At 40.1% G+C, this 26,568-nt stretch overlaps 1 protein-coding gene across 1 annotated transcript in view; it reads left to right on the forward strand.

The window, feature by feature from the left end:
- Window positions 1-22,754, forward strand: part of tecta (tectorin alpha) — a 52,016-nt gene extending 29,262 nt beyond the window's left edge. The window contains exons 13-32 of the mRNA XM_042431542.1: window positions 833-970; window positions 1,087-1,252; window positions 1,396-1,808; window positions 2,013-2,583; window positions 2,680-3,290; window positions 3,366-3,936; window positions 5,239-5,867; window positions 6,560-7,217; window positions 7,858-8,057; window positions 8,376-8,756; window positions 11,359-11,645; window positions 12,495-12,775; window positions 16,069-16,179; window positions 17,275-17,477; window positions 17,647-17,810; window positions 17,960-18,208; window positions 19,720-19,882; window positions 19,984-20,068; window positions 21,298-21,417; window positions 22,006-22,754. Of these exons, the coding sequence (XP_042287476.1) occupies window positions 833-970; window positions 1,087-1,252; window positions 1,396-1,808; window positions 2,013-2,583; window positions 2,680-3,290; window positions 3,366-3,936; window positions 5,239-5,867; window positions 6,560-7,217; window positions 7,858-8,057; window positions 8,376-8,756; window positions 11,359-11,645; window positions 12,495-12,775; window positions 16,069-16,179; window positions 17,275-17,477; window positions 17,647-17,810; window positions 17,960-18,208; window positions 19,720-19,882; window positions 19,984-20,068; window positions 21,298-21,417; window positions 22,006-22,109 (6,105 nt within the window). The 3' untranslated portion in view covers window positions 22,110-22,754. The remainder of the gene's footprint in view (window positions 1-832; window positions 971-1,086; window positions 1,253-1,395; window positions 1,809-2,012; window positions 2,584-2,679; window positions 3,291-3,365; window positions 3,937-5,238; window positions 5,868-6,559; window positions 7,218-7,857; window positions 8,058-8,375; window positions 8,757-11,358; window positions 11,646-12,494; window positions 12,776-16,068; window positions 16,180-17,274; window positions 17,478-17,646; window positions 17,811-17,959; window positions 18,209-19,719; window positions 19,883-19,983; window positions 20,069-21,297; window positions 21,418-22,005) is intronic.
- The last annotated feature ends 3,814 nt before the right edge of the window (window positions 22,755-26,568 follow it).

The following is a 26,568-nucleotide window of genomic DNA, read 5'->3' on the forward strand; positions in this document are numbered from 1 at the left end:
CAAAAGGTAGTGACTACTCACTCCTGAAGGAACAGTTTATTGTTTCTATTTTACCTAGCATCAGATGAGAAGGCCAAAACCATTTTAAACTCTGTGCATCCAGTATAGAGACAGCCTCAGCATATTTAGCCTAGCGGAACACAAAGTCTAAGCAGGGGAAACTGCTAGCCTAACTCGATCAAAAAGGAGAAATAAAACATGCTGTAGATGTCTTCCAACATTTCTAAAGTTGTCTTATTTCTGCCTTGTCCAGATTGTGTACTTTAATGTTTTATATTATATTTCCATTCTACACTTATGTCATCATCTATGGTGAAAACAGTTATTATCTATGTATGTCATAAACAAATTTAGTTTGTATCAAAATTATAAACTTTATTAACAAATTTATTTGGTGATTTGCTTATCAAAAGACAATGAGTTGTCAAGCTCAAAACTGGGATACATATTTAAAAAAGTTTTTTTAGATATCTAAGTGACTGTATATAGAGTTGTAATCTACATCTTTTGATCTTCAAATCACCAAATCCACACTTAGTGGGGACACTACATCATCTGACAGGGTTTGATAGAAAACCATAATTCCCAAAATGTTAGACTTTTGCCCCCAGTTTCCCCACTACTTAAGCAAATAACGGAGAATTGAGAAGAAGAATTATTGAGTTCAGTCCATTTAAATTAATATGTTTTGTCTGTGAGTGGGACATTTGTTGAACGTTGAAAGTATTTTTCTCCATTGTATTATTCATTTTTGTTTCTTATGTTTTATGTATACAGTATGTCTGTTTTTTGTCTTTGTAAAACTATTTTATTCCTCTTCTTTGATTAATAGGTGAACACATTCCAAAGTGTACTAATCACAGATGGCGTGGCATTCTTCAGTATGTTCAACTATGGAGAAATCACATGGAGCACAGGCACAGCCAGTGGTGGAGATCCTTTAACAGGACTGGGTGGGACGACAGCTCAGGTATTTTCACAATGGCCACAAGATAACTTCAAATAAAGAATAATCCTTTTTTGTTGTATTAAAAAAAACATGAAAAACATTTCACCTCACATCCCTCACACCTTTCCCCTTTTCAGTCAGGTTTTAATGGTGGAGACATCGGTCACTTCTTCAACTTGCCAGGATCACGGTCAAATGATGTAGTGAACATTGAACAGACAACCAATGTAAATATTCCCGGGCGCTGGTTCTTCCGTGTAGACACTGAACTTATAGATCCTGCCAATGGCTGCAGCTACAATGGCAAGTTCAAACATTTGTGTAATGTCCACACAGGTTTCTGTTTTTCTTATCAGTTAATGAAATTTCTGAATGACATGCTTCAGTGGCTTGTAGAACTGTGTTTTTTTAAATACCTCTGTCTGTGTTTCCCACATCCTCTACAGGGCGTTATTACAGACGAGGGGAAATCTTCTGGCTGTCTGATCAGTGTTCACAGAGATGCCGCTGCCTTGATATTGACAACGAAGTGCAGTGCCAAGAGGCTCCATGTGGGCAATTGGAGACCTGCGAACAGCAGGAAGGGGCCTTTTACTGTCAGCCTATCCGCACCAGCACTTGTGTGGTATTTGGCGACCCCCATTACCACACCTTCGATGGCTTCCTCTACCACTTCCAGGGAACCTGTTCCTACCTGCTTGCTCGGCCCTGCTGGGAGGTGGCGGGGCTGCCCTTCTTCAGTGTGGAGGCCAAAAATGAGAACCGGGGGGTCACCTCAGTTTCCTGGCTTAGAGATGTCACAGTGGAGGTGTATGATCACCGAGTCATGTTACCCAAAGGCAGTTTTGGTACAGTCCAGGTGAGAATCTGTTGACCCCTTTGTACTAGGAGTCACCAGTAGTTTGGGCAGTAAACAGATCACTGATTATCTCTTGGATGCAAGTACAAGACGAAGATCTAGGACATATGTTTTGAGAATTTAGTCTTGATAAATAGCAAGAGTGAGAGCATTCAAAACTGGCCATTGTTCCCATTCAGAATTGTCTTCTGTTCCTCTCTCTAGGTGGATGGCTTGATGAAGACTTTACCAGTCCAACTCCAGCTTGGTGCTATCAGGGTGTACCAGTCTGGGGTTGCCGTTGCTTTAGAAACAGACTTTGGACTCTTGGTAACCTATGACGGCCAACACTATGCATCCATCTCCTTACCCAGCTCCTACTTCAACAACACTTGTGGCCTTTGTGGTAACTATAACGATGACCCCGCTGATGACCCTGTGCTTCCTGATGGCTCCCTGGCAGAAAGCGTGGTGGAGTTAGGGGGCAGCTGGCGAGCGGAGGACCCAGACTGGAGGTGTACAGATGGCTGCGCCCAGAACTGCAGTGTGTGTGACCCACAAACAGAAGCCTTTTACTTTCGCTCAGACTACTGTGGGCTCATCAACAAAACCGATGGACCTTTTAGGGACTGCAGAGCTGTAGTGGACCCTACAGCCTTTGTGTACAGCTGTGTATATGACATGTGTAGCAACAGGGATAACATCACCACACTCTGCCAGGCCATCCAGGCCTACGCTCTGGCCTGTCAGGCACTGGGTGTCACGGTACGACCATGGAGATCTCGAACCTTCTGCGGTGAGATTCAGTTTACACAGATTCTTCAACTTACATTAATTCACTTAGTTTTCATGTGTCATCTCACCTAATTTCTTCTCTCTTACTGGCTCTCAGCTTTGTCATGTCCTGAGTTCAGCCATTACCAGGTGTGCACAAGCGCCTGCCCAGCTTCCTGCTCAGACCTCACCGCTCCCCTATATTGTGCTCACCCTTGCACTGAGGGCTGCCAGTGTGACGCAGGCTATGTTCTCAGTGGCAGCCGCTGCGTACGGCGTGAAGACTGTGGCTGTGAGCATAACGGCCTTTATTACCCCCGTAATGACACTTTCTGGGCCGGCCCCAGCGGCGAAGAAGGTGAATGTACCCTCCGCTGCACCTGCGGGGCTGCAGGGGAAGTCTCCTGCTTCAACGAGTCTTGTAAGGAGGGTGAGGTGTGTGTGGCAGAGGTGGGCTTGCTGGGTTGCTATCCTCGGAGGGAGGGAGTGTGTTCAATCACCCAGAACTCTGTGACATCCTCCTTTGATGGCGCCGTGCTGCTGTTCCCAGATGACAGCTCCTACTACCTGCTGAAGCTGTGTGCTGCTGTACCAGCAAATGGCTCATTGGTCGAAGTGAAGATGGGCAGACGGCTGGTGAACAAAGGCCCTGCTTGGAAAAGACCTGTGGTAGTTACTGTGGCTAACGTTGAGGCTCAGATAGGAGGGATAGATCTTGAAACAGTAAAGGTTAGTACTTTCTCTACAGAGCAAAATACTTCTTTTTGCTGTTGAATATTTGGCTGATACCCTTTTGTGCTGCAGGTGAATGGTGAGCCAGTGGCACTCCCATATGTACATCCAATGGAGACAATGATGATCTACAGAGCGCCAGGCAATGCTACAGTGGTGGAGTCCCACGGTCTTCTTCGTGTCCACTACACACGCCAGGGATTCCTCAACATCTCCCTCTCTACCCTCTTCTACAATATTACTTGTGGTCTATGTGGCGTCTTCAACAGCAATGCCACTGATGACTTTCGCCTCCCTAATGGACGCCTGGCGGAGTCTACTGAACAGTTCACAGAGAGCTGGCGGGCCATTGCTGATGACCTTACTTGTAATGGTGACTGTGATGACCTGTATCGAATGTGCACAGACTTGCGCCTCTACCAGAGTCCGTGGATGTGTGGTAACATCAATGATCCGGGGAATAGTTCCTTTCTGGCATGTCATGCAGTGGTCAACCCATCACCATTCTTCAGGAACTGCTTGTATAACATGTGTGTAAAGGAAGGGAACCGTTCAGCCCTGTGTTCTTCACTGCACGCTTATGCCACTGCCTGTCAGGATGCTCAAGTAGGCCTTGCTTCCTGGAGGAGCGCCACCAACTGCCGTGAGTAGATATAGCTTTACTTTATTTGGCTGTGAAGTGACATTTTGGTTGTTTGGTATGTGAGACAAAAGATAAACTCTGTATGCCCAGAACAGAAATAAACAGCAAGCCTAGCTATGCCAAAAACAAAAAGATATACCTTCAGCAAATTCAAATCTGTCTTACTTACATGTTGTGTCTTGTTAGCAATCAAACTACTCTCTCACTGTGACATGAACCAAGACTGCTTTAGAGTTTTTAGTAGGCATATCTTCTCAACAAAACTTGGCTAGCAATTTGTGGCTGTGATACATAAGAAAAGATGATTTTTTACATTTTTTAAAATTCCTCTACAGAAGCGGTCCCCAAACTATTACTTTCATATCTCCTCTGGAAGCCCAAAATATATATATTTTCATCCCTGACAAAACACTGTCCATTTCCTTTCATAATAAATCTTGATAGTCTCCAAGCACTCCTTATTGTTCTCAAATGAATCAGATTCATAGACCTTTTTCACGGCAGAAATTTTGACTTGTCATAGCAAGATAACCGCAGGTGTAACAGGTCAATGATGGCTCTGTTTTAGCAATTATTACAATGCAGTATAGAGGTTTGTCTTATTAGTTACACCTGTGTTTGACAAGTTAAAAAGTCTGCTGTTACTCCAACACCGCTCTATAGTGATGAACTAATATTTACCTCTTCTTTAAAAGGAGTATGACACTGTTCATTGTAGGCTTGGAAGGTGGCTCTGAAAGCTTGCTCCTTGACAAACAGCAGCCATAGTCAGCTCGGATTCATACTCAGATTCCAACAGCAACCCAGTTTCAAAATGTCAGTAGAAACTTCTCAAACGACCCCGTCAGCATAATCCACTTCTCTGCTGATTGTTAGTAAGTAAGTAGGCTCCCCAAAAACAGATTTTTGCTAAATACACAGCATTTAGCAGCTAGTTTAGTAAGCTCATGTTTGTCCTTACTAATCAAAATATCTAACTTATCACGCTAGCGACAAACAAAAACTTTGTATATAGCATGTTTGCATATTGACAAATATTGGGACATACTGAGCCTATGGAGCCTATAGACAGTGGAGTAGTGAATTATGCCACGGATGGATATTTTTACTATTTTTGTGCCATTTACTACCTCAATATTGGAATCCATTGTAACTGTGGGGAGTCCAAGCTGATTGGAGATAAAAACAAAAGCCACCAATCCTACAGGGGGATGAGTGTTTGATACAAAAAATTAAGCTTTTTGGTAGACTATTCTTTTAATATTGAGCACTGCCTCTCTTTTGCTTTCTCCTCTGTCTCAGCTCTTCCCTGTCCGGAGAACAGTCATTTTGATGAGTGCACCAGCGCTTGCCCTCTGACCTGCTCCAACTTGGATGAACCCGAGGAACCGTGCCCTCTGCCATGCCAGGAAGGATGTCAGTGTGAGGATGGCTTTGCGCTGCGGGATGGCCTGTGTGTGGCACGTAGCGACTGTGGCTGCATGAGCCATGGGCGCCAGCTGGCCACTAATCAGACTTTCTGGACTGACTGGGAGTGCCAGGAACGCTGCTACTGCAATGGCTCTGACAACAGCGTATACTGTCAGCTCGCACCCTGCCACCCTGAGGAGTACTGCCAGGAGACTGATGGCCTATATTTCTGCCAGCCACGCACTGAGGCCTTGTGTGTGGTGGCTGGTTATGGACATTTTCTGCCATTTGGTGGCGTTCCATTTGAGCTGCAGAGCTCTTGTACTCTTAGGATGGCCACCACCAGCTGTGGAAGAGACAGCAGGGACCCGCCGACCATCAGTGGAGCCTTTCCTCAATTTAAATTGGCAGCTCGTAATGAGGAAAGGGACACAGGTCAAGCAATTTGGGTGAGGGGCTTTGTACTGGAGGTCTATGAATACGAGATTGAAGTGTCTCGAAGCTACAAAAACACTGTCACGGTGAGTGCATGAACAGAGATAACAGTAAATGAATCAAGAGCTATAATTATGTATGTATATTGTGTTCATGTAAGAGAATAACTTGTTATAAGGCCTGGTTCATACTATGAATATTTATATCTTAAGACCAATTTTTTGCATGACCCATGAAGGTCGCAGTTGTTGTATTTGTGTGGAAATGTTATTTCTAATCAAGCCGATAGAATAACCAGGCAGAGAGTGAATTCCTCTTTGACTGGCTTAAGGTGGATCTAATTTCAATGGGCATCTTTTATCAGGCTGGATTTGGCTCAGACAAAACCCTGACCCTGAGCGACATTTGGACTGGGTTCACAAACCGCCTCAAAGATCTGAGAAACAGAAATGACACACACTTACACACATAACCAAACACACACACACACACACACACACACACGTTTTCTCTCATTTTCTGTGTCGCTCTCTGTGTCTTTCTCTCTTATACAATTAGATTATATGAGAAACACTCTTTCACTGAGTCTTAACATTATCCAGTGGTCATCTGGATTTCCCCACATACTTTGGAAACAGGAAGGTCAGCTGGATTAGAAACTATAAATTGGTGTTAAAATGCTTCTGTAGATTTATGTGAGTGTGTCAACTGAGAGATCCTAGAGTTAATTAAACCTGTTCCAACTAGACACACTTTCATTGAATCTCTCTTCATGCAGGTGAATAAGGAGCGTTTGTACCTTCCTCTGAAGCTGGGACCAGGAAAGGTCAACATCTTCACTTTGGGCTTGCAGCTCATCCTGGAGACAGACTTCGGCCTGAAGGTAGCATTTGACTGGAACACTCTCCTCGTGTTGACCTTACCCCGTGACTTCTACAACACCTCCTGCGGCCTCTGCCAGGGCATGCCCTTATCCCCACCCACCCTCACCACCACTGACTGGGGTATGGCCTGGGCAGAGAGGGACATCTTCTGCCAGGTGGGCTGCGGAGACTCCTGCCCACGCTGTGGCCTGGGAGAGAAAAGTGCGCTAAACGATGCCCCTCTCATGGTAGCTGATGCCAACATGAACGTAGGCACCGATGATGGGGCGAACGAAGTCAACACGGGCATACGTTTCCACGTTGGAGATGGACTGTATGTGTTTGTGGATGCTGAGGCTGTGAGGCTGTGTGGGCTGATTGTGGATCGAGGAGGTTTGTTTGCACGCTGTCACAGCAAGGTGGCGCCAGCGTTCTTTTATCAAAGCTGCCTGCAGGACACCTGTTTGGACCAGGGAGCTCAGGATACAATCTGTAACTGGCTGCAGATCTATGCCAGCACCTGTCAGACCCAAGGAGTGCCTGTTACTGGCTGGAGGAGTGATACACCATGTGGTGAGTACGAGTCTGGGCTGACCTGAATTTTGGTGGTCCAATGGTCTCCTCTTGTACAATAAAAAGCATATTTTCTCACTTAACTCTAATGGTATCTACCCATGCAGATAATCCTTTATTTGGGCAGGTTTTAAGATATCTGTCTCTGAGATTCCCGCATCCATCCCAACACAATGGAAGTGAATGGAATCTCATTTGTGGTGCTCAAATTACATTAAAAATCATTAGCATCATGTCTTTTTTCACTGGAACAACTTTCTGTCAAAGAAATAGTGCCTATGACATATTACTGTTGAATTACTTGATGTAATTTTTCAGTGCTAGGAGCACTACAAACACAATTCTATTTAACTCCACTGTTTTAAAGGATGTGGCTGGCGATTTTCTATATTTTTCTTAGTTTTTACTCTCAGGGAAAAAAGCGAATATGCATATAACCCAAAATGTTGAACTATTCCTTGGAACAGCTGCTGTAAAGCTACATAAGCGCTAAAAATGGACAAACTCTCCAGTCAACACTTTTCCACAAATAATTACCCCTGAGAAATCAACACTCTATTAACACTAGAAAATTTCCTGTGTGTACAATGTAGTCAGTACAATCCTTAGCTAATTTCTTTGCCAACCTGCCTACTCCCAGTCCAGAGCTGTCCACCTAACAGCCATTACTCCAGTTGCATGTCGGTTTGCCCGCCCCAGTGCGCCCCAGCCCGTGGCCAGAGGGACTGCAGCCAGGACTGTGTGGAGGGCTGCCAGTGTGACCAGGGCTACGTGCTCAATGGCAAGAGCTGCATCCTGCCTCAAAATTGTGGCTGCTACACTGATGGCAAGTACTATGAGGTCAGTCTGACATCTAGCACTACATGGAATAAACTATATCTAACTATTAAATGTATGCAGCCAAAACAGGCTTTTTATTAAAGGTCTTTTATGTGATGGTGATACCAACATTTTGTAAATGCTAACTCAGGCTGGTATTACAAATCTGCAATAAAACGCTGAACTGAAAAGTTTTGTTAAATGTCAGTTGGGAGACATTTTGCATGAATATATCATGACTGGATTGTTAAATCAATTTTGTTGCAAGGTTGCACCAGAATTATAGTATCAAGATATAGATATTTAGATTTTAACAGAAGAAATCTCTCTTTATTTTAGCCCAAACAGCTGTTTTGGAACAGTGACTGTACCAAACGCTGCCAGTGCATTGGACGAAACCTGATCCAGTGCGATCCAAGGCGCTGTAAGGCAGAAGAAGAGTGCACCCTGCGGTATGGAGTGCGGGGTTGCTTTGCACGGCGCTCCCAGCACTGTGTGGCGTCTGGCGGTGGGGTCTTCAGGACTTTCGATGGGGCATCGCTGCGGCTCCCAGCCTCCTGCTCCTTCGTCTTGTCCACAAACTGTCACAAGCTGCCCGACCTCTCCTTCCAGCTCATTGCTAACTTTGATAAATGGAGCACGCCCAACCTCACCACCATCTCTCATGTTTACCTTTACATCAATGAGGAGAATATACTCATCTCTGGCAGCACTGTCAAGGTGAGAGAAACACTGGACCATTTGAGTTTGACAGTATATCAGCCAAATATTGGAAATGACTGACTGACCTTGCTATAACTTTTACTAAAGAGTTTGACTACATAGCATTTATTCTAAAATTAGATCAATACTACAGTAGATGTTACAGGAAACAGCTAACCACACTCTTCACCTGACTTCTTATTTAAATTCTTATGTGAACTTTATTGCTCTAAAGCTAATTTACCTGTCAGACCTCTTGCCAAACTTTTAAAGCTGTGCTAATCATTTTTTTCATTTTACCAATGGATCAAATTCCTGAGAGTAATATGAAAGATGTTGCACGTAGTGACAAAGCCACAGAGAACTTCCTAACAGCTACAGTTCCCTCAGTGTTTTGGTTTCATGGCTCGCAACTTTACTGTTTGGTTCAGTCTCTCATCAACCTCATTTTCAGCCACAGCAGGTGGATATTTCTAGCCAAAAAAATCTCAGATTAACCAACTGTACACTACATTGTCCAGTACCACCAAATGGCAGACAAAGTGACTAGCTGGTAAACCTGGTGGAGCATTTAGCAGCCAGAGACATAGATATTTTTCTCAGGAGTTGGTGGAGACAAAAAGAAAGCTAGAACAAGAATGAATAATAGATTTAAATTCATTTCTTGACCAAAAACATGACTCCAACTTAATGCTAACGTTGATCTGTGTCTGCTGGATGTATAACCAGACAATGGTTTTCTAGCATGTCAGCCATATCAACTTTAAAAGGCCAGACTAGTTTTAAAGCACTTCTGCTTAATTTTGTAATTTAACAGCAACAACTGTGGTGAGAATTATAGGACAATAGTAAATAGTAAAGGCTAAAACGCAGTTTAAGAGTGCCATGAGTAAAGAAGTAAAGTTAGCTAACATTATAAGCTACGGGTCAATTGAGGTAAATTTTCATTTGTAAGGGTACGTTTTATGTCTTATTTCAAATGCCAAATAGTCTCACTTTAATTGAACTGTTATCTCTATTAGGAGATGTTTTTGTTTACCTGATAATCTCCTCACTTTCTTCTGGCTGTGTGCCATCTGCCGTCAAAGACACCATTATCCAACCTCTTCTCAAAAAACTAAACAAACAGATCCATTTCAAATCTCTCTTTCCTTTCCAAAATACTTGAAAGAGTTCTTGCAGTCCAATTTACCAATTACCTTGGCACTGATAGTCTTTTAGAGCTCCTCCAGTTCTGGCTGTAGACAATATAATTCCACTGAAAGTGCACTCACAGAGGTAGTTAATGACCTGCTGATTGCCTCTAACTGTGGTTCCCAATGAATCTTAATCCTGCTCAATCTGTGCGAGTCACTGACCGCATTTCTCTAAATTGCCTGAAGAAGACCAAATTATGTTGGCATCAATGAGAATGCATTGAAGTAGTTCACGCTGTAATTACCAGAACACAGAGTAATTACAGCACCATCTCAGATTGTCACAGTCTTTGCAGTCTTTGCTTTTCGCTACTGTCTTTGTTTTCTGTTATACAGTACGCCGCTCAGCTATATCTTTTGAGAATATGAAATCAGTTCATGCAGATGACAAAGACCTTTCCTTTGTTGTTACATCTCAGCCAGAAGTTGAAACATACAGTATATCTCTATATTGTCCAAAAAAAAACCCATGTCACCCTGGTAATTGCAATAGCTTTCAGAAATTTAGGTGACATATTTGGTTCCTTCCTCACTTTTAACAAACATACTGTAAAGTTTTTCCCTCTCCATAGTGTTTGCCTATTTTAAACACTGCCGCATGTCATAACCACTATTCATGCATTGGTATACTTTAGATTAAATTACTGTAATGTCTTGTTTTCAGACTTACAATTCTTAACTACAGAACGAAATAACATAACTTGCTAAAAATACACATTATTAAAACACAAAAAAGACATTTGAGTATATGACACTATTTCCATCCTCACTTCTCTGACTCCCTAATAGATTTGATTAATATATACTGTATACAATACATAATAGAGCCATATATAGTTTTAAGTTGTTGCTTGTGACACAATGCTGCATGGGTTACTTAAAAACAACTGTACTGCAACTGTACTGGACTGCAACTTGAGTAATAGATTAGTCGTTTGGTCTATAAAATGTCCAAAAATTGTGAAAAATATTGATCATTGTTTCCCAAAGCCCAAAGTGATTGCCTCAAACATATTCTATTGTCCCAACCAACAGTTCAAAACCCAAAGAGATTTAGTTTACTTTCATAGAAGACTTAATAAAGTCTTCTATGACAAGAAGCTGGAATCAGACAATTTGGACATTTTTTCTTGAAAAATGACTCATGATGATTAATTGATTTTCAAACCGGTTGCTGATAAATTTTTTATGTCAATCAACTAATTGTTGCAGCTCCACAATTCTAATTATCACCTGCAGTCAAAACAGAACTCAGACTATCCTACACTGGACAAACCTTAGGTGAGAGTAGAGAAATGTCTGAATTTAGCATGTAATGACATGTTATGCTGTTTACTCAAATGAATGAAATAATAGTACTTTGTGAGTGTGTGTCTCCTATCTTAAAAATATCTAAAAAATATCTGTTTCCTCTGTCTTCACAGGTCAATGGTACACCAGTATCAGTACCATTTCTGACAGGGCTGATGACACGTCTGTCCACATCCGAAGGCTTTATTGTCATCGACACGCCTCAGGACATCCAAGTTCGATACAACAGTTTCAACACCCTCAGCATCACAATGGGTCAGCGTCTTCAGAACAAGGTGTGTGGCCTCTGTGGCAATTTCAATGGAGACCCCAGTGATGACTACATAACCTCCAGGGGCAAGCCGGCTGTCAGCGCCCTAGAGCTGGCCCAGAGCTGGAAGACCAACGGTATGCAGAACAGGTGGGTGAGGCTTGGCACAGACATGTACAGTGCACTATTTACTCTACAGATGTACAAATCTTGTAAAACCAACTGAAAATCATCCTGAAATATATTTAAAAGAACACTAAAGCTCCACTAATGTTAATGTTGCTCTGTGTTGCCTAATGCATAAATAGGCCATTGTATGCTAACAAACTCACCATATCTCACTATAACAAGGCGATGATATATATCCATTGTTGTGTTGTGTTTTCATCTTTTTCCTTTGACCCAAAGTTGCAAAAAAAAAAAAATAAATAAATGCAACTTTTAAAGCAATGATAGTAGTGTTTGTTTTTGGCGCAGAGCTAAATATCTCAATAAATACAAGCCAGATTGCCATTAAATTTGATGCAGATATTCATGGTCCCCAGAAGATACTTCTTAACAGTCTGGTGACCCCCCCCCCACCCAACACAACATCAGGGAGATATGGTATTTGGGCACTGATTGGGTCTTTTGTGAACATAAATGACAAAAAAGGCAGGAGAACTGTAATAAGTAACATTTGTGATAATGAAATTTATAGACGGTTCTGAAATGCAACATGTGATTACTGTAAGTGTATTCTTCTAATAGTTTTTTAAATCTGTGATCCAAATTTTGGTAGCCCACATATGATTTTGAGTATATTTTTTCATCTTCTTATAAACATAAAACATAAAAGCCACATCTGGATAATTAGTTCTCCTCATTTCTGCCACTGGATACCTTTGAATCGGTTGAGTCCATGTATTCTGTGCCTTCATTCAGCAAGTATTTGCAGGAAATAATAACAGATAATAAATGAAATATTAACTTTGATGGTGGGATGTCTTTCTTCTCTAGTTGTGATGAGACCCAGTATGTGGCTCTGGCCCAGTCCTGTGACAACACAGCAGTGCTGGCGCTGCAGGGTGAAGACGCCTGCCAGAAGTTAACTCAGCTGAAGGGCTTCTTCCAGCCGTGCCACGGCCTTCTGGATCCCCGACCCTTCTACCAGTCCTGCTACCTGGACGGCTGCTATAATCACCGTAAGGCTCAGGTCTGTGGCTCGCTGGCAGCCTACGCCGAGGCCTGCCGCTCTATGGGCACCCTCACCACCAAATGGATCACCCAGGAGAACTGCTGTAAGGGCACCGCGAGGCACCAGCCTCTCAGACACATGACATACACACATGGCACTGCAAGACTCTGTAGGGGAGAATGGGGTAACATGAGCCAGTTTTTACATTTGATGATTTTACTGCAAAATGAAAGTGTATTTGTTTCAAATAATAGTTACTATATATACCGCAGGTTGTTGTGTGCCCATGGAAATTAAAACAAGTTATCTAATTATTTTAGAACAATGACCCATCAAAAAAAGTTAGTCCTATGGCACAACTTACCCCGAAGTAGGGGTAAAATGAGCATGGGGATGGGGTAAATTTAGCGCTCTATGGGTAAATAGTGTTACGATTAAATACTGATATAAAAATGACACAAAATCAAACAAATTTGCGATAATTTTGTACTTTATTAATGCCATCAATTTAACAAAGGCAAAAACTCATACTTTTCAGTAAAATTAAACTGTGATCTTTGTGTGTTAGCCACAGAAAGAACGTGTGTGTAAATGCGCTTTTGTGTGTACAGACAGTGATAAATTAAAGGAAAAACTGGTCCAGGTCTGATTGCTTGACCCCTACAGTGAGGGGATCTGGTGGCTCTGTTATGCTGTGGTGGGCATTTTGCTGGCATGGTTTGGGTCCACTTGTCCCCTTAGAGGGAAGGATCACTATTAATCAATACAAAGTTGTTATGAGTGATCACCTTTATCCGATGATCAAACATTTCCACCTGGAAATGGAAATTTAAGATGAATTCACAGAGAGCAGAGTTTTATTGCAATATCTAGAATACATATTTGCAAGTCCAGATCTCGCAGTTTGCTAGGCTGAAGAGATATTGAAGGCTGAAGAGATATTGAATGAAGTTCAGTGTCGGTACTTGCATATACAGCCACATGCATCACAATCATCCCATATTCATCACCCTAACAGTTATTTCTAATTAATTCACCGTATCTCTAGGGAGTTTCTTTTGGTCTCTGCTGAGAATTAACAGTTGAACACCAAATCCTTATCTGCCTTTCCTCACTGGATATTCCCTCTAAAGTAACAGTGACCGAGTCCCACACCACACCATTGATAGTACCTGTTAGGAATATTTTCACACGGGAAGCAGAGATCATAAAGTCTTACAATGAACTTTTGACTATAAGGCAGTGTAACATAATCTCAAGACAATAACATAAGTGTATATGTTTCCATTTCAATGACAATGCCCCCATTCACAGGGCACGAGGGGTCGCTGAATGGTTTGATGGGTATGACAATGATGTGAATCATATTCTATGACCTTCACAGTCACCAGATCTCAACCTATTTGAACACCTATGGGAGATTTTGAACCTATGTGTTAAACAGCGCTCTCCACCACCATCATCAAAACACCAAATGAGGGAATATCTTTTGGATGAATGGTGTTCATCCCTCTAGAAGAGTTCAGAGACTTGTAGAATCAATGCCAAGGTGTATTGACCTTTCTAAGACACTTTGTCGGCTATTCCTTTAATTTGCCACCCGTCTATATGTGCAGCATGTTTGCGTGTGGCTTAAACTTAACATCAGTCAACAATTAGGTATTTATTCATCAACATTGTAATACTTGTGTAGCACGTATTGCTGCTACTGTTGGTTCCCTCGGCATATAACACCAATACGACAGGTGGGTCACAGAGAACTGTGAAATGCGCCTGTGGTCGCCGGGCTTCCTCTGGCGCATGCAGTTTGGTCCCTGGAGTCCCTCAGGCTCCCCAAATAATAGTTCCGGCTTTCGCCAACCAAATCCTGACAGCTGGCCTGTGTGTCTCGTGTGTGTGCAGCCATCTGCGCTCCAGCATGCTACTGCATTTGAAAGGGAGAGTACAATTAGTTAGCCAGCATCAGCTGTGCTAATCAACTCATCTGGCACTGCTCTCCTGCACCATCTCCACACCTCTCTCTCCTGCAGCTAAACACCGACCATGCCCACCTCCGCAACTTGTTACAGTGATCAAACATTAACATGAACAGGGTCTCTAGTCTCTAGAATATCAGAAAATAATTTTTGGGGGGTAAATTTAGCCATTGACTCAACTTGCCCCAACATCACTGGCATGTTTTACCCCACTACCTCCATTTTGACAAAACTGTTTCACACAGTGGCTCGGAAGTTTATGACCTTGTTTTGTAGCTCACACTGATTTAAATTAACATGTAATAATGTCCAAAACGTATCTATTTTAATTAAGATACAAGACTGATAACTTTAGTAACATGATGAATGCACTTGGCATGACCATTGGCTGACCACTTTCTCCATGTGCTTGAATCCAAGATAGATTGAGTGATGTGAACTATACTTTCTTAATTTGTGATCACATGATTACTTTTGCTTATGGTTACCTAGATAAAGGGAGTGGCTCATTTTACCCACTGGCTCTTTTTATCCCGTTCTCCCCTACAATAAATCACATTTTTAAAACTACAACTGAAAAGGTGACTGATTTCAATGCCCTCTGTTCAGGAATCTAACACTGCAATGTGTGTAATGTAGTTAACACTTCATTCATTCTTTTGTGTGCTGTAATGCAATACAACCAAACAATAAGACCACATATATTTTTATTTTTGCAGCGGCATCACAAATTTCACAAAATTTGTGCAATTTAAGTAACTGACTCAGTTAACTGTCTTGTTTTTAGCCCCAAACTCTCAGCTTAGCTGAAGTTAACCTGAACAGTCTGTAGGTGTTTAGCTTTGTTCGCTAGCTTCCTAGCAACAGGCTAATTTAGCTGCAGGTAACATATGAATATTCCACTCTATTAATGTTACCACTTTCCCTTTTATTGATGTATTATATTATATTCTGTATTATCTAAATACAGAATTGAACTGATTTACTAGAGGTGAAATCATTGGATCTTATTAAAGTTAATTAATAATTAATCTATAAAGATTAAGACTGTGTTGAGTTTTTAAGGGTGCCATGTTGGCCTCTACTGTGGCCACCAGATTGTGCTTCCTCAACAAGTTCTCCAAACACTTGGTTATGTTATTTTTTAGTTTTGGCATAAGATTTAAAATAAGGGTTAGGCCTATTGTGTTTTTGGACAAACTCTATTTTTTACTTCAAATAACAGACAAACTACTTCACTTTCTTTTAGCATTTTTTTCTTTCTTACAATAAGCAACACTTTCACAAAAGTTAACTGCAATTTTAAACAATGTTTTTGCATCAGACACAGTTTGACCGGTTATTTAGCGTACCCTATGTACTGTATGTTTAATGAAGCCTTGTGTGTGACAGCTAACATTGTGTGTGGACCTGTCTTTAGCAGAATGGATCTATGACCCCTGTGCAGGAGAGATCTGCACAAACTTCACCTGTGAGCTGGAGAACGGAGGCGACCTCTGTGGCTGTCCTGAGTTACCCACCAGCACTGGAGGTAAGTGCTTCGTATTGCACCAACGTCATATCATCCACCTCCAGCTTTAATCCTGTCTGTTTCAATATGCTGTAAATGATACTTTGACATTAACAAACTCTGAAATATATTATTGTTGGCATACCTGTTGGCCTGATTTTAATGGAAATGAGTAGAGGGTAATATTGAATATTTTAAGCACTACCTTACCTAGCATCTGTTGCATTTTCCTGGGCTTTGTTTTTCATATGTAGCCTGGCTCCAGACCAGGTCTATTAAAAATGCAGACAGACGGTGCATCCTGGTAGCCTGCTGGTTGGGACGTGTGCCACATATTCACAGTGACCGCAGTTCAATTCCAACCCTGTATCTTTGTTGCAAAAAATAAAATAGCAGCTGTGCAAGTTGTTGTAAGTCGACTTATGGAAGTAACTCTTGAACATCCATCATCATGAAAAATGTTAAGTATAACGTCTCCTAGCAACTGCTATCATATCCGCAGGATGGATACATCACTCAATACTGATACTGGGGGCAAAAGTGAAAACAAAATACCCAACCTCCTAAAAAATTTGGCTAACATGAAGATGATTTCAGGCTGAATGTATTCAGTGAAACAAAACAGCAATTCAGCCAGATTATTGATGATAGCTGAGCAATTCTTTTTTCATTTCCCTTTAAATTATTCTCAGCAATAACCATATTAAACATTATAAGCTTCTAAAAATCTCAAATGATCTAAAATTTAGAGTCATCTGTCTCAAATGATCTTCTATAGGTTTTTGGTAATTGATCAGTTACTTCTAATTCTAAAACCCATTAACACTGTGTCAATTGTTTTTACTGAATCCATGCTTGTGAACTTGTTTGTACATGTTAAAATTTGCAAAATGATGCTTTTCCATAATATTTCATATTAAAATCACACTGCTGTTGTAATTTGCACACATATTGTTTAAACTCTCCCAGTTTTTAAAAATAAAATCCCGCCATACTTCTACAAATTATTCAGCAGTTAAATGTAAAGGCTAAATATGTATAATAATAAGTTTAACCGTTTTGATAGAAATATCCAAATACATGTATTCAGTGTTGATGTATGTCTGTTTCTGGCAGGTGATGATGACATTATCCAGGCGGAGGTGACCTGTAAACATGCTCAGATGGAGGTTTCTATCTCCAAGTGTAAGCTCTTCCAGTTGGGCTTTGAACGGGAAGACGTCAGGATCAACGACGAGCATTGCAATGGCATCGAGGGAGAGGACTTCATCTCCTTCCACATCAACAACACTAAAGGACACTGCGGCTCCATCGTACAGGTCAGTGAACTCAAGTGCACTCAACGCAGAGACATGAGACTGATATCAATCTTCTCATCTAACTCTCCGAAAGAAAGTAAATAAATATATTTAACTTTAAGTGTACTATCAAATTATAATTGCTTGCATATTTATTTCCTGTTGGTCAATCCCTTTATCTCTGTGACAGTCAAATGGCACACACATTATGTACAAAAACACTGTGTGGATAGAGAGTGTGAACAACACCGGGAACGTTATCACCAGAGACAGAACCATCAATGTGGAGTTTTCCTGCGCCTACGAACTGGACCTGAAGATCTCACTGGAGACTGTCCTCAAACCCATGCTCAGGTCAGACATCCACCTCTGTTTTATTACTCAGAGAAAAAAAAAAAGGATTAACTGTAGTATGTTACATTTAAATAAATAAAAATGCTATGGCTCAACACAACAACTGGCTACTTTTCTCATCCTCCTTTTCATGTTCTACCATCCTCTAGTGTGATTAACCTCACCCTACCAACCCAGGAAGGAAACTTCATCACCAAGATGGCTCTTTATAAGAACTCCTCGTACCGGCATCCGTACAGGGAGGGGGAGGTGGTGCTCAGTACGCGGGACATTCTCTTTGTGGGCGTCTTTGTAGAAGGGGCAGATGAAAACCAGCTCATCCTCATAGTAAACATGTGCTGGGCCACGCCGTCCCGTCACAGCAGTGACCGACTCCGTTATATCATCATAGAAAGAGGGTAGGCTGGAGGATTTTTCTGTCTTAGACCAACACACACACATCAACACCCATCACACATGCAGACTTTTCTGCTGCTGCAACTAACAATCATTTAAATGATTGATTAATCTGTCTGGTTTTTTTAACATAATTGTTAAGCCTATAAAATCTATAGAAAATAGTGAAAACTGCAGAGCCCAAGTTGACGTCTTCAGATTGCTTGTTTTGTCTTAACCAAAAATCCAAAAGCCAAAGATATTTGACTTTAGAGCTAATTAGTCAATTAATCGAGTAGTTTCCAACTATAAAATTAATTGCCAACTATTTTGATAATCGATTAGTATTTTTTAATAAAAATGTGTCCAAATTCTTTGATTTCAACTTCTCAAATGTGAATATTTTCTAGTTTCTTTAATCTTCTATGACAGTAAATTGAATATCTTTGGGTTGTGGACCCCATTTGAGAACGTCACCTTGGGTTTTGAGAAACAGTGATCGACGTTTTCCACCATTTTCTGACATTTTATAAACGAAACCACTAATTGATTACTAATGAAGAAAATTATCCAAAGATTCATTGATAATGAAAATACTTGTTAGTTGTAGCCTTATTTGACTTGCAATTATATAAAACATATTGTACTACACAAAAAGTTTATTTTTCAGACTTTTCTATAATTATTGCTATTTTCTAGTGAAAATAAAACATCTTTGGGATTCACTTGTTGGTTAATATATGCAGCTTTAAACCAGGGAGTGGATCACAAGTGGACACTGCTTCGCTCAAAAAGGTAGAGGTAGAGTGGTGAATTTGGATTTTGACCACTTAATCATCATTATTTTTTGCCATAGGTGCAGTGTCACACAACTGTAATTTACATCTATTAAATGCATCTTTTCATTTTAAACTATCAATAAATCAATAAACAAAGCTAAGGCTCAGAATGTCTAATCAACACTATACTATTAAATCCCTGGAACACTGACACTCTCTTTTACCCATTCATATACAGATATTTATGTTGAAAACAGATGGACATACAGTACAGGCAAAAAAATCAATAAAATTGCTTAAAACCTCTTTTTTATATATATAAACAGTCCTGCAGCATGTATAGTACCACTCACATGCCACATCATGGCATTTCTGAGTAGTGTAGCTTGTTCTTGTATGTAAATGTAAATAAAGAGAGTGAAAACAGAGCAGAGCAGCTACAGGTTAAAAGAAAACACGAAGTTTGTGTATTTTTAGATTTCCTATCAAGTGATGAGAATATAGACAATAAATTTCTGTTTGTCATTTTTGGCTCCAGTGCTCTTTGTTAACAGTCTAGTTATGTCTGTGGTGATTAAAACAATCCAGTGACATTGACAAAAAGTTAAACAATGAGAATGTTTTGCAGCTGCATTTTTAACAACACGCCTGGAAGTTGCAGGGACTATTTTTTGCAATAGGAGGTGAAAGTGGTGGCTGATAAAGGCCTACACTCAACAGTACTTTCTTTTTCTTTGATATTTGAATCTCTCCAGGTGTCCAAACATTAAGGACAACACCATCGGTATGGCAGAGAATGGTGTATCACTCACCTGTCGCTTCCATGTGACTGTCTTCAAGTTCATCGGGGATTACGATGAGGTCCACCTCCACTGTGACGTTTCCCTGTGTGACTCAGAAACAAACGCCTGCAAAGTGGTGAGAAATTTAAAAAAAAAAAAAAAAAAACCTGCATTGTAAATCAAAGTGGTGATGGAACATGTCTGCTGTGTTATAATGCATGTGTGTTGCACATCCAGAACTGTCCACACAAGAGAAGAATGTACTCTGAGGACGGTGACCATAAAGAGCACATATTGAGTGTGGGACCCATCAGAAGAAGAGGTAAGTATGGTCTCACTTAACGAATCGGGTTCTGCTTTAACGAGCTGACCAAATAGTTTTTTGCACTTCTCACAGGTTTTAGCTTTAGATAGAGAAGTGAGTTTTAGTGCCTCGTTGTTTCTATTAAATACATGTGACAGGCAAATCTGAATTTTTTTCATTGCCATAGAAAGTACTCGTTTCAAATTCTCAGGCATTAAAATTGTATATGAGGACACCTGAAAGTTGCAGTCGACAGTTAATCACCTTATTAAATCAGGTAATACAGGTAACTACAGTAAAATATGCTTTGTGTAACATTACCAGTTAGCTCTCACTGGTGGAACAGACTCAAGCTTTAGTCAAACCAATCACAAAAAAATAAATGATAAAACTAATAATAATTCAACAACAGCTTCTTAATTAGCCTGTAATACTGTAAGTGGCAAGTGGTGAAAGTGTGAAAATACTGTTTTACATCGTAGCGTTCTTTGGCTTTGCCTTACTCAGTGTTTTACATTGTACATGTATCAATAGTTGTTCGTCAAAACATGACACAAACATTTGTTAATTTATGATCAATGAATGAATGAATTCTTGACATCATCCAGTGGGAGTTTGAAGGGTTTCCAAAGCTCAACTCACAGCAGTGAAGGAAATCTGTCGGCTTGTGTTAAAACATCCAAATCACCTAAAAAGGAGTTGCAGTGTTATATGGATATAACATAAAATTCTAACTCTTTGTGTGATTGGTTTGGACAAAAAAACAGTCAAATTACTGTTTAGAGGTAGATTTGTATGTGGCACTTGTCCTCGCATTTCCAAAAAGGTTTACTACAACCAACGTTTTGAACTGTCAGCTCTGGTTCGCTAATATGACGCAAAAAATCCCAGTGAAAAACATTGTCATTGAGACATTTGTCATTTGTTGCTCACTGATGCAATAAGCAACTAGAGGAAACAAACCACACAGGGGTTTTCCTTTGACATCTGCAGCAGGTATATTATATCATATCAGAAAGTCATAATTTAATTTCTCATATTACAACTCATTCTGATTAGAAATGTGTAAAAAAAATAATCTCCCCCTGGCTGATTCATCCCAGAAGGAGACCAACATTTGGAAGACAGATATGAAGCTGTCTATGTTCACTGTAAACTTAATAGAAATTTCAACTTTCAAAGTTATTCAGTCATATTCCACAGCTTCTCTGGGATTTTCATGACTCGCCACTCTGATGTGTCCTCAGAAGCAGACTGGTGTGAGGAGAAGAATGGAGGGTGTGAGCAGATCTGCACCAGTAAGGGGACTGGTCCAGTCTGCAGCTGTGTGACTGGGATGTTGCAACGAGACAGGAAAAGCTGCCGGAGTGAGTTCACGCATACACATATAACACACACAGGTGTACAAACAAGGGATTTTAAGGGTCTGTATATAGCACATCGGGTTTAACTAGTGTTACAATTAACTATCCAGACCGAACACACAGCGTTTTCTCCAAAGTTCTATACAGTTCCCAGTATCCAGTAAAGATGCTGATATGTCGTCAGTGGTCAGAGTATTGATTGGCAGCTATTTTGATACCTGAATAAGCGTTTTAGTCATTTTTTGAAGCAGAAGTGCCAAAAAATTACTGGTTTCAGCTTCTCAGACAGGATGAATTAATGCTATTCTTTGTCATACATGATAGTAAACTGAATATCTTTGGGTTTTGGACTGTTGGTTGGACAAAACAAGACATTTGAAGATGTCAACTTTGACTCTGGGGAATTATAACGATCACTTTTCACTATTCTCCAATATTTTTTTAGACCAAACAATTAATCAAGAAAATAATCGGCAGATTAATTGATAATTTAAAAAATCTTTAGTTGCAGCCCTAATACAAACTAAGTAGTATTACATTTTGTAACACAAGAAAAACTGCATCCTTAGTAATTATTTCTTCTTTTCCCAGCTGTGAGCTCGAGCTGCAGCCTTACACCTGTGGTTCCTCTGCTGAGTGTCAGTGCCGTGATCTCCGTGTTCCTGGCTCGTGTTCATACTCCTTTCCTCTCCTAACACCCAGTGAGCAAACATCAAACACAGAAAAGACTTGAAGATGCACAAAGTATCAGCATTGATTAGCCATTAGATCAGCTGTGTTCCAGTCAGAAAATCTAGACAGAATATATTTTACATCCACAAATCTTTGAGTCCACATATTACTGATGCAAACTGAAGGTACGTCACTCAACAACAAAAATGTAAGTCAGCTTCTTTGTGTAGCAGCTGTCAAGATATACGGTTTAAAAGTTACTCTAATTCACAATTTGTATCAAAATTGGTTATTAATTGGCTTGAGATGATGCTTAGGTGTTTACAGACAGCCCTGATGCTCCACTTCACATCATATTACTCTTCACCTCCACCTCCTTCATTATTTACATACAGCAGAACACCTCCTCTTGTGATTCATGTGATTATAACATCTTTTGAAATGTTCTGATGGTTTTTCTTTGTAGAAAAATGAGTATATTGCCACAGTGTCTTTTTTTATATCACCACTGGATGGCGCCAAAAAAAATGTTGTTATCTACACAAAGTGGGTTTCAGCTATGGTAAAGAGGATAAGTTCACAAATTTCAGTTTACATTGAAACAGGTTTTGCTTGCTGTAATCATTCCTCCTGTTCATACTGGCCATTAAGAGATCCCTTGTAAGGAAACTAAAACCATGTGGTTAAGGTTAAGGAAAGAAGATGGTTTACTGCAAGTAAAAAAACAATATATGAACCCAGATAACCATTCAACTTTTCAACCTCCACAGCCTTAAACTGGAATTATTCCTCTCTGGAGAGTCACCTGGAGACGTTTGCATGGCTTATTGTTTTATAATCTGATGTGTTGTGGACATGGAAGGTGTTCGCATCAGAGACATCTTTGGAGAAGCATAATTCCAGCTTGACTTTACACCTCTATGAACAACACATTACATTCTGGATTTCAACTGAACGTTGCCACCAAATCTAAATCACTAACACAGAATAATTAACATAAAGGAGACAGGGTAACATTATCCATATAATGACACCTGGTATTAATAAACATTCTAGTTCTCTAAGCACTGCCACCATTGTGGTTGGATCTCAATATGCAAATTACATGGGTGGAGCTGGTGCATTTCAGGATAGTCTTGAGAGGCTGGAGGATGAAGGTCACATGGCAGCTAAAGACATCTGTGTGCTGCTTCTTTTCAGTGGGCTACTTTGCTTACTAGGCTAACGTTACATATACAATAAGAAGGATCAGAGCCAGTGGAGAGGCTTGCGAGCACTATTGCTAGCTCAGGTACACCCATTGGTCATGTGACCCTCATATTGCACATTGTAGCGGTACCTCAAGAGTCTCCTGAAGTGATGCTGCTGTATGGGCTTTTTGCAGAGGGAGGGGTGTGTCTGTAGTTTTTTATTTGACTTTTTTTTTGATAATTTAAAGGCCTTTTTTCTATTGGACATGTTGACAGCACTTTAACTTTTTGATGGGAAGCTAAAAAAAGCAGGAAAAGGCACAGTTAGGTGATCTTTCAACTATTTAATTTGCCCAAAATGTAATATTTGGTAGATTCTTTTCTTAGGATTTATTTTACTTAAAAGTGAAGTGTGTAGGATTTAGTGGCATATAGCAGTGAGGTTGCAGATTGCAACCAACTGAATACCCTTCCCCTCAACCTCTCCCTTTCAAGCATGTAGGAGAACCTACAGTAGCTACGAAACTCACGAAAAACAAGAAAGGCCCTCTCTAGAGCCAGTGTTTGGTTTGTCCATTCTGGGCTACTGTAGAAACATGGCGGGCTCTGTGGAAGAGGACCTTCTCCCTATGTAGATATAAAGGGCTCATTCTAAGGTAACGAAAACACAATGATTGTTAGTTTCAGGTGTTAATACACTAATGGAAAATTACTTATGAATATTATATTCCATTTCTGACAATAGATCCCCCTAAATCTTACACACTGGTCCACGTGGCTGAGGTCCAATCACAATGCAAGCTGGAACAACTCCAGATCTGAACTGGCTAGTTTTATAGAATTCCTATTACAACCTGCATTTACTCCTTCATTTACATGTTTTTCCTTATCTAGCTGAGATATTCAGTAACAGATTGCATGCTAATACCAGGTGTCTTGCTCTGAAAGTGTCTGGAATTAAAATATTAATTCCCCTGACTGTCTGTTTGTCGGCTTTAACCAGTGCAAAGCTGATCTATTTACTTCCTGTTTGATCACCAGACCAACTGCTGTAATTACAGTGTTTATTACACTAAACCAACAAACTCGACATCAGCCTGTGGCAATAAAGACGCTAAAACTCTGATTACAAATCAAAATGCAAATAATGGGTGGCCTACATTTATCCTGGATATCAAAGTGGGGTTTATGAATTGAGTGAGTATTTATGTGTGAGAAGCTTGTGAAATGAATACTCTTTTATTTTAAACTAAATTTTTGGTGCAATAGATTACTGCCCATGATGTGTAAAATCAGCTGTGCCATTAAAATTACATTCCAGTCGTTTCTATATAAATCAGTTATGATGTTCTCATGTCATTGCATTTACTTCTAACACTCCAGCCATGAATATTGATTGATTCTGAACACCAGTTTGGGATGGATATGTGAGGACATAATGATGAGTAGGTGGTCCCTGGTCAATGTTTTCTATTTGGCACCCTATAAATGTTGATATATGTCACCAAACCTCTTGTGTAAACCTTAAGTTGTTTTACTGAAGCCAGCTGAAATTCTCAGTTTTGGATTAGTCATTCAGTAACTAGCCGTTTTTCATAGGGAGGCCTATTTGGCTGCCTTCTATGTACAAATGTACAGTCCTTGTCAATTTGGTGGTTTATGTGATGACTTTTATTTTCAGATAATCAGTATCTTTTTTTTTCTTTTTTTTTTTTTAATGTTTTAAAACGTGACCAAAAGATTTTTTATTCTTTGAGAGCAGCACCTCCCTACCTTTAATAAATGAAGAAGTTCTCAAAGTCAGTGTGAGTCAAGTTTATTTGATGCTTTATTTCACATGGGAAACATATTTTATTATCATAAATTATTTTAAATACCACATTGTCAATTGTATCACAACACACCAAACAGAGCACTTTTTGTATGAAATATATTTCTAAAATGAAATGAGTCCTAACTTATGTCCTGTTGCCATGTTTTAGTAGCTGACAAGAAGTAAACTTTGCTGTCTCCTAGCAACGCAGCTTGGTGTCATTCAGACCACACCTTGTGGTTACTTGAAAGTTGCAAACATCAATTTAAATTAAAGCTGCAAGCAGTGTTGGTCGGGACCTCGCACCCTGGCCCGTCAGGATCAGATCATTTTGCTTTTTAAAAATGAGGGATATTTCTTACAAGTGTGGTGTGCTTTTATTTTGAAAGTTTGATTGACAGGATGAGAATATTCTGCAGGGTGAGACATGTCTGTCTTGCTCACACCTGTGTCATCAAAATCATGCAAGTTTAGGGCCCATTCACTTGAATTTCAATTAGTAAATTGAAAACTCTTGATGAGTTTGTGTGTAAAACAAATAATTTTCCTAATTTTCATCGAGTCTATTTTTAGAAAAGGAAAGACTTTTAACCCACATGACCTGGTCAAAGTTTGATTTGAATGGAGAGTGTGAGCGAACCCACACCGTTTTGAACATTTACTGCTTCCACATAGGTTTAGATACAGACTTCATTTGAACTTTAAATGAGTCACGAGACTTTGACCTACAAATCTTGAATTTACATGTTTTTTCGATCTTTTACTGTTTTTGAGATATTAGAGTTTGACTTTTAAAGTCTTTTCTTGCTCCTCCTGTGATTTTATAATGAGTGTGTATTGCGGAATGTTTCACAGCACTGAGGGAGTGACGTCACCAGGAGCAGTTGGAGAGGAGGATTTTAGAGTACACTTCTGGTGAAATCTCCTCAAATCCCATGACTTCGGTCAAATCTTACATTAAAAATTATTTTTTAGTAGGAAATTTCATGGCAAATCCATTGATACAAGTTTGAAAGTGGTCAGACTTATAGTTTAGACATCAGAAGCCTCTGTTTGACACAAAGTTCATGCCCATAGACTGCCTCCCCATTGGTTTACATTGTAAGGGTGATGTGGCACTGCAACTTTCAGGGCTTATTAGATCCAAACCGTTCAAATTATTACAAAGTTTTTAACAACTTTTTTTCAGCATAGTGTCAGAAGTCATGTATCAAAGTTTGAAGCCGATACCATTAACGCCCTCGGAGGAGATAGCGTTGGTTTGGGGTCCAAAATTGGGGCAAAGTCTTATTTTGAAAGGCTGATTGCGGACTTCCTGTTGGATTTAGGTCAGGGGTGTCAGCATTAAGATTTGTAGGTCTTGATGAGACAAATAATTGAGTTTTGGTTTGATCTCTCTACGACATTCCTACAGGCCGTGGCCATTTTGTTACATAGGTGGCGCTAGAGAGCACATTTTGGCACTTCAGGGGTTCATTT

This window comes from Thunnus maccoyii, chromosome 13, assembly GCF_910596095.1.
Source record: "Thunnus maccoyii chromosome 13, fThuMac1.1, whole genome shotgun sequence".
Lineage (NCBI taxonomy): Eukaryota > Metazoa > Chordata > Actinopteri > Scombriformes > Scombridae > Thunnus > Thunnus maccoyii.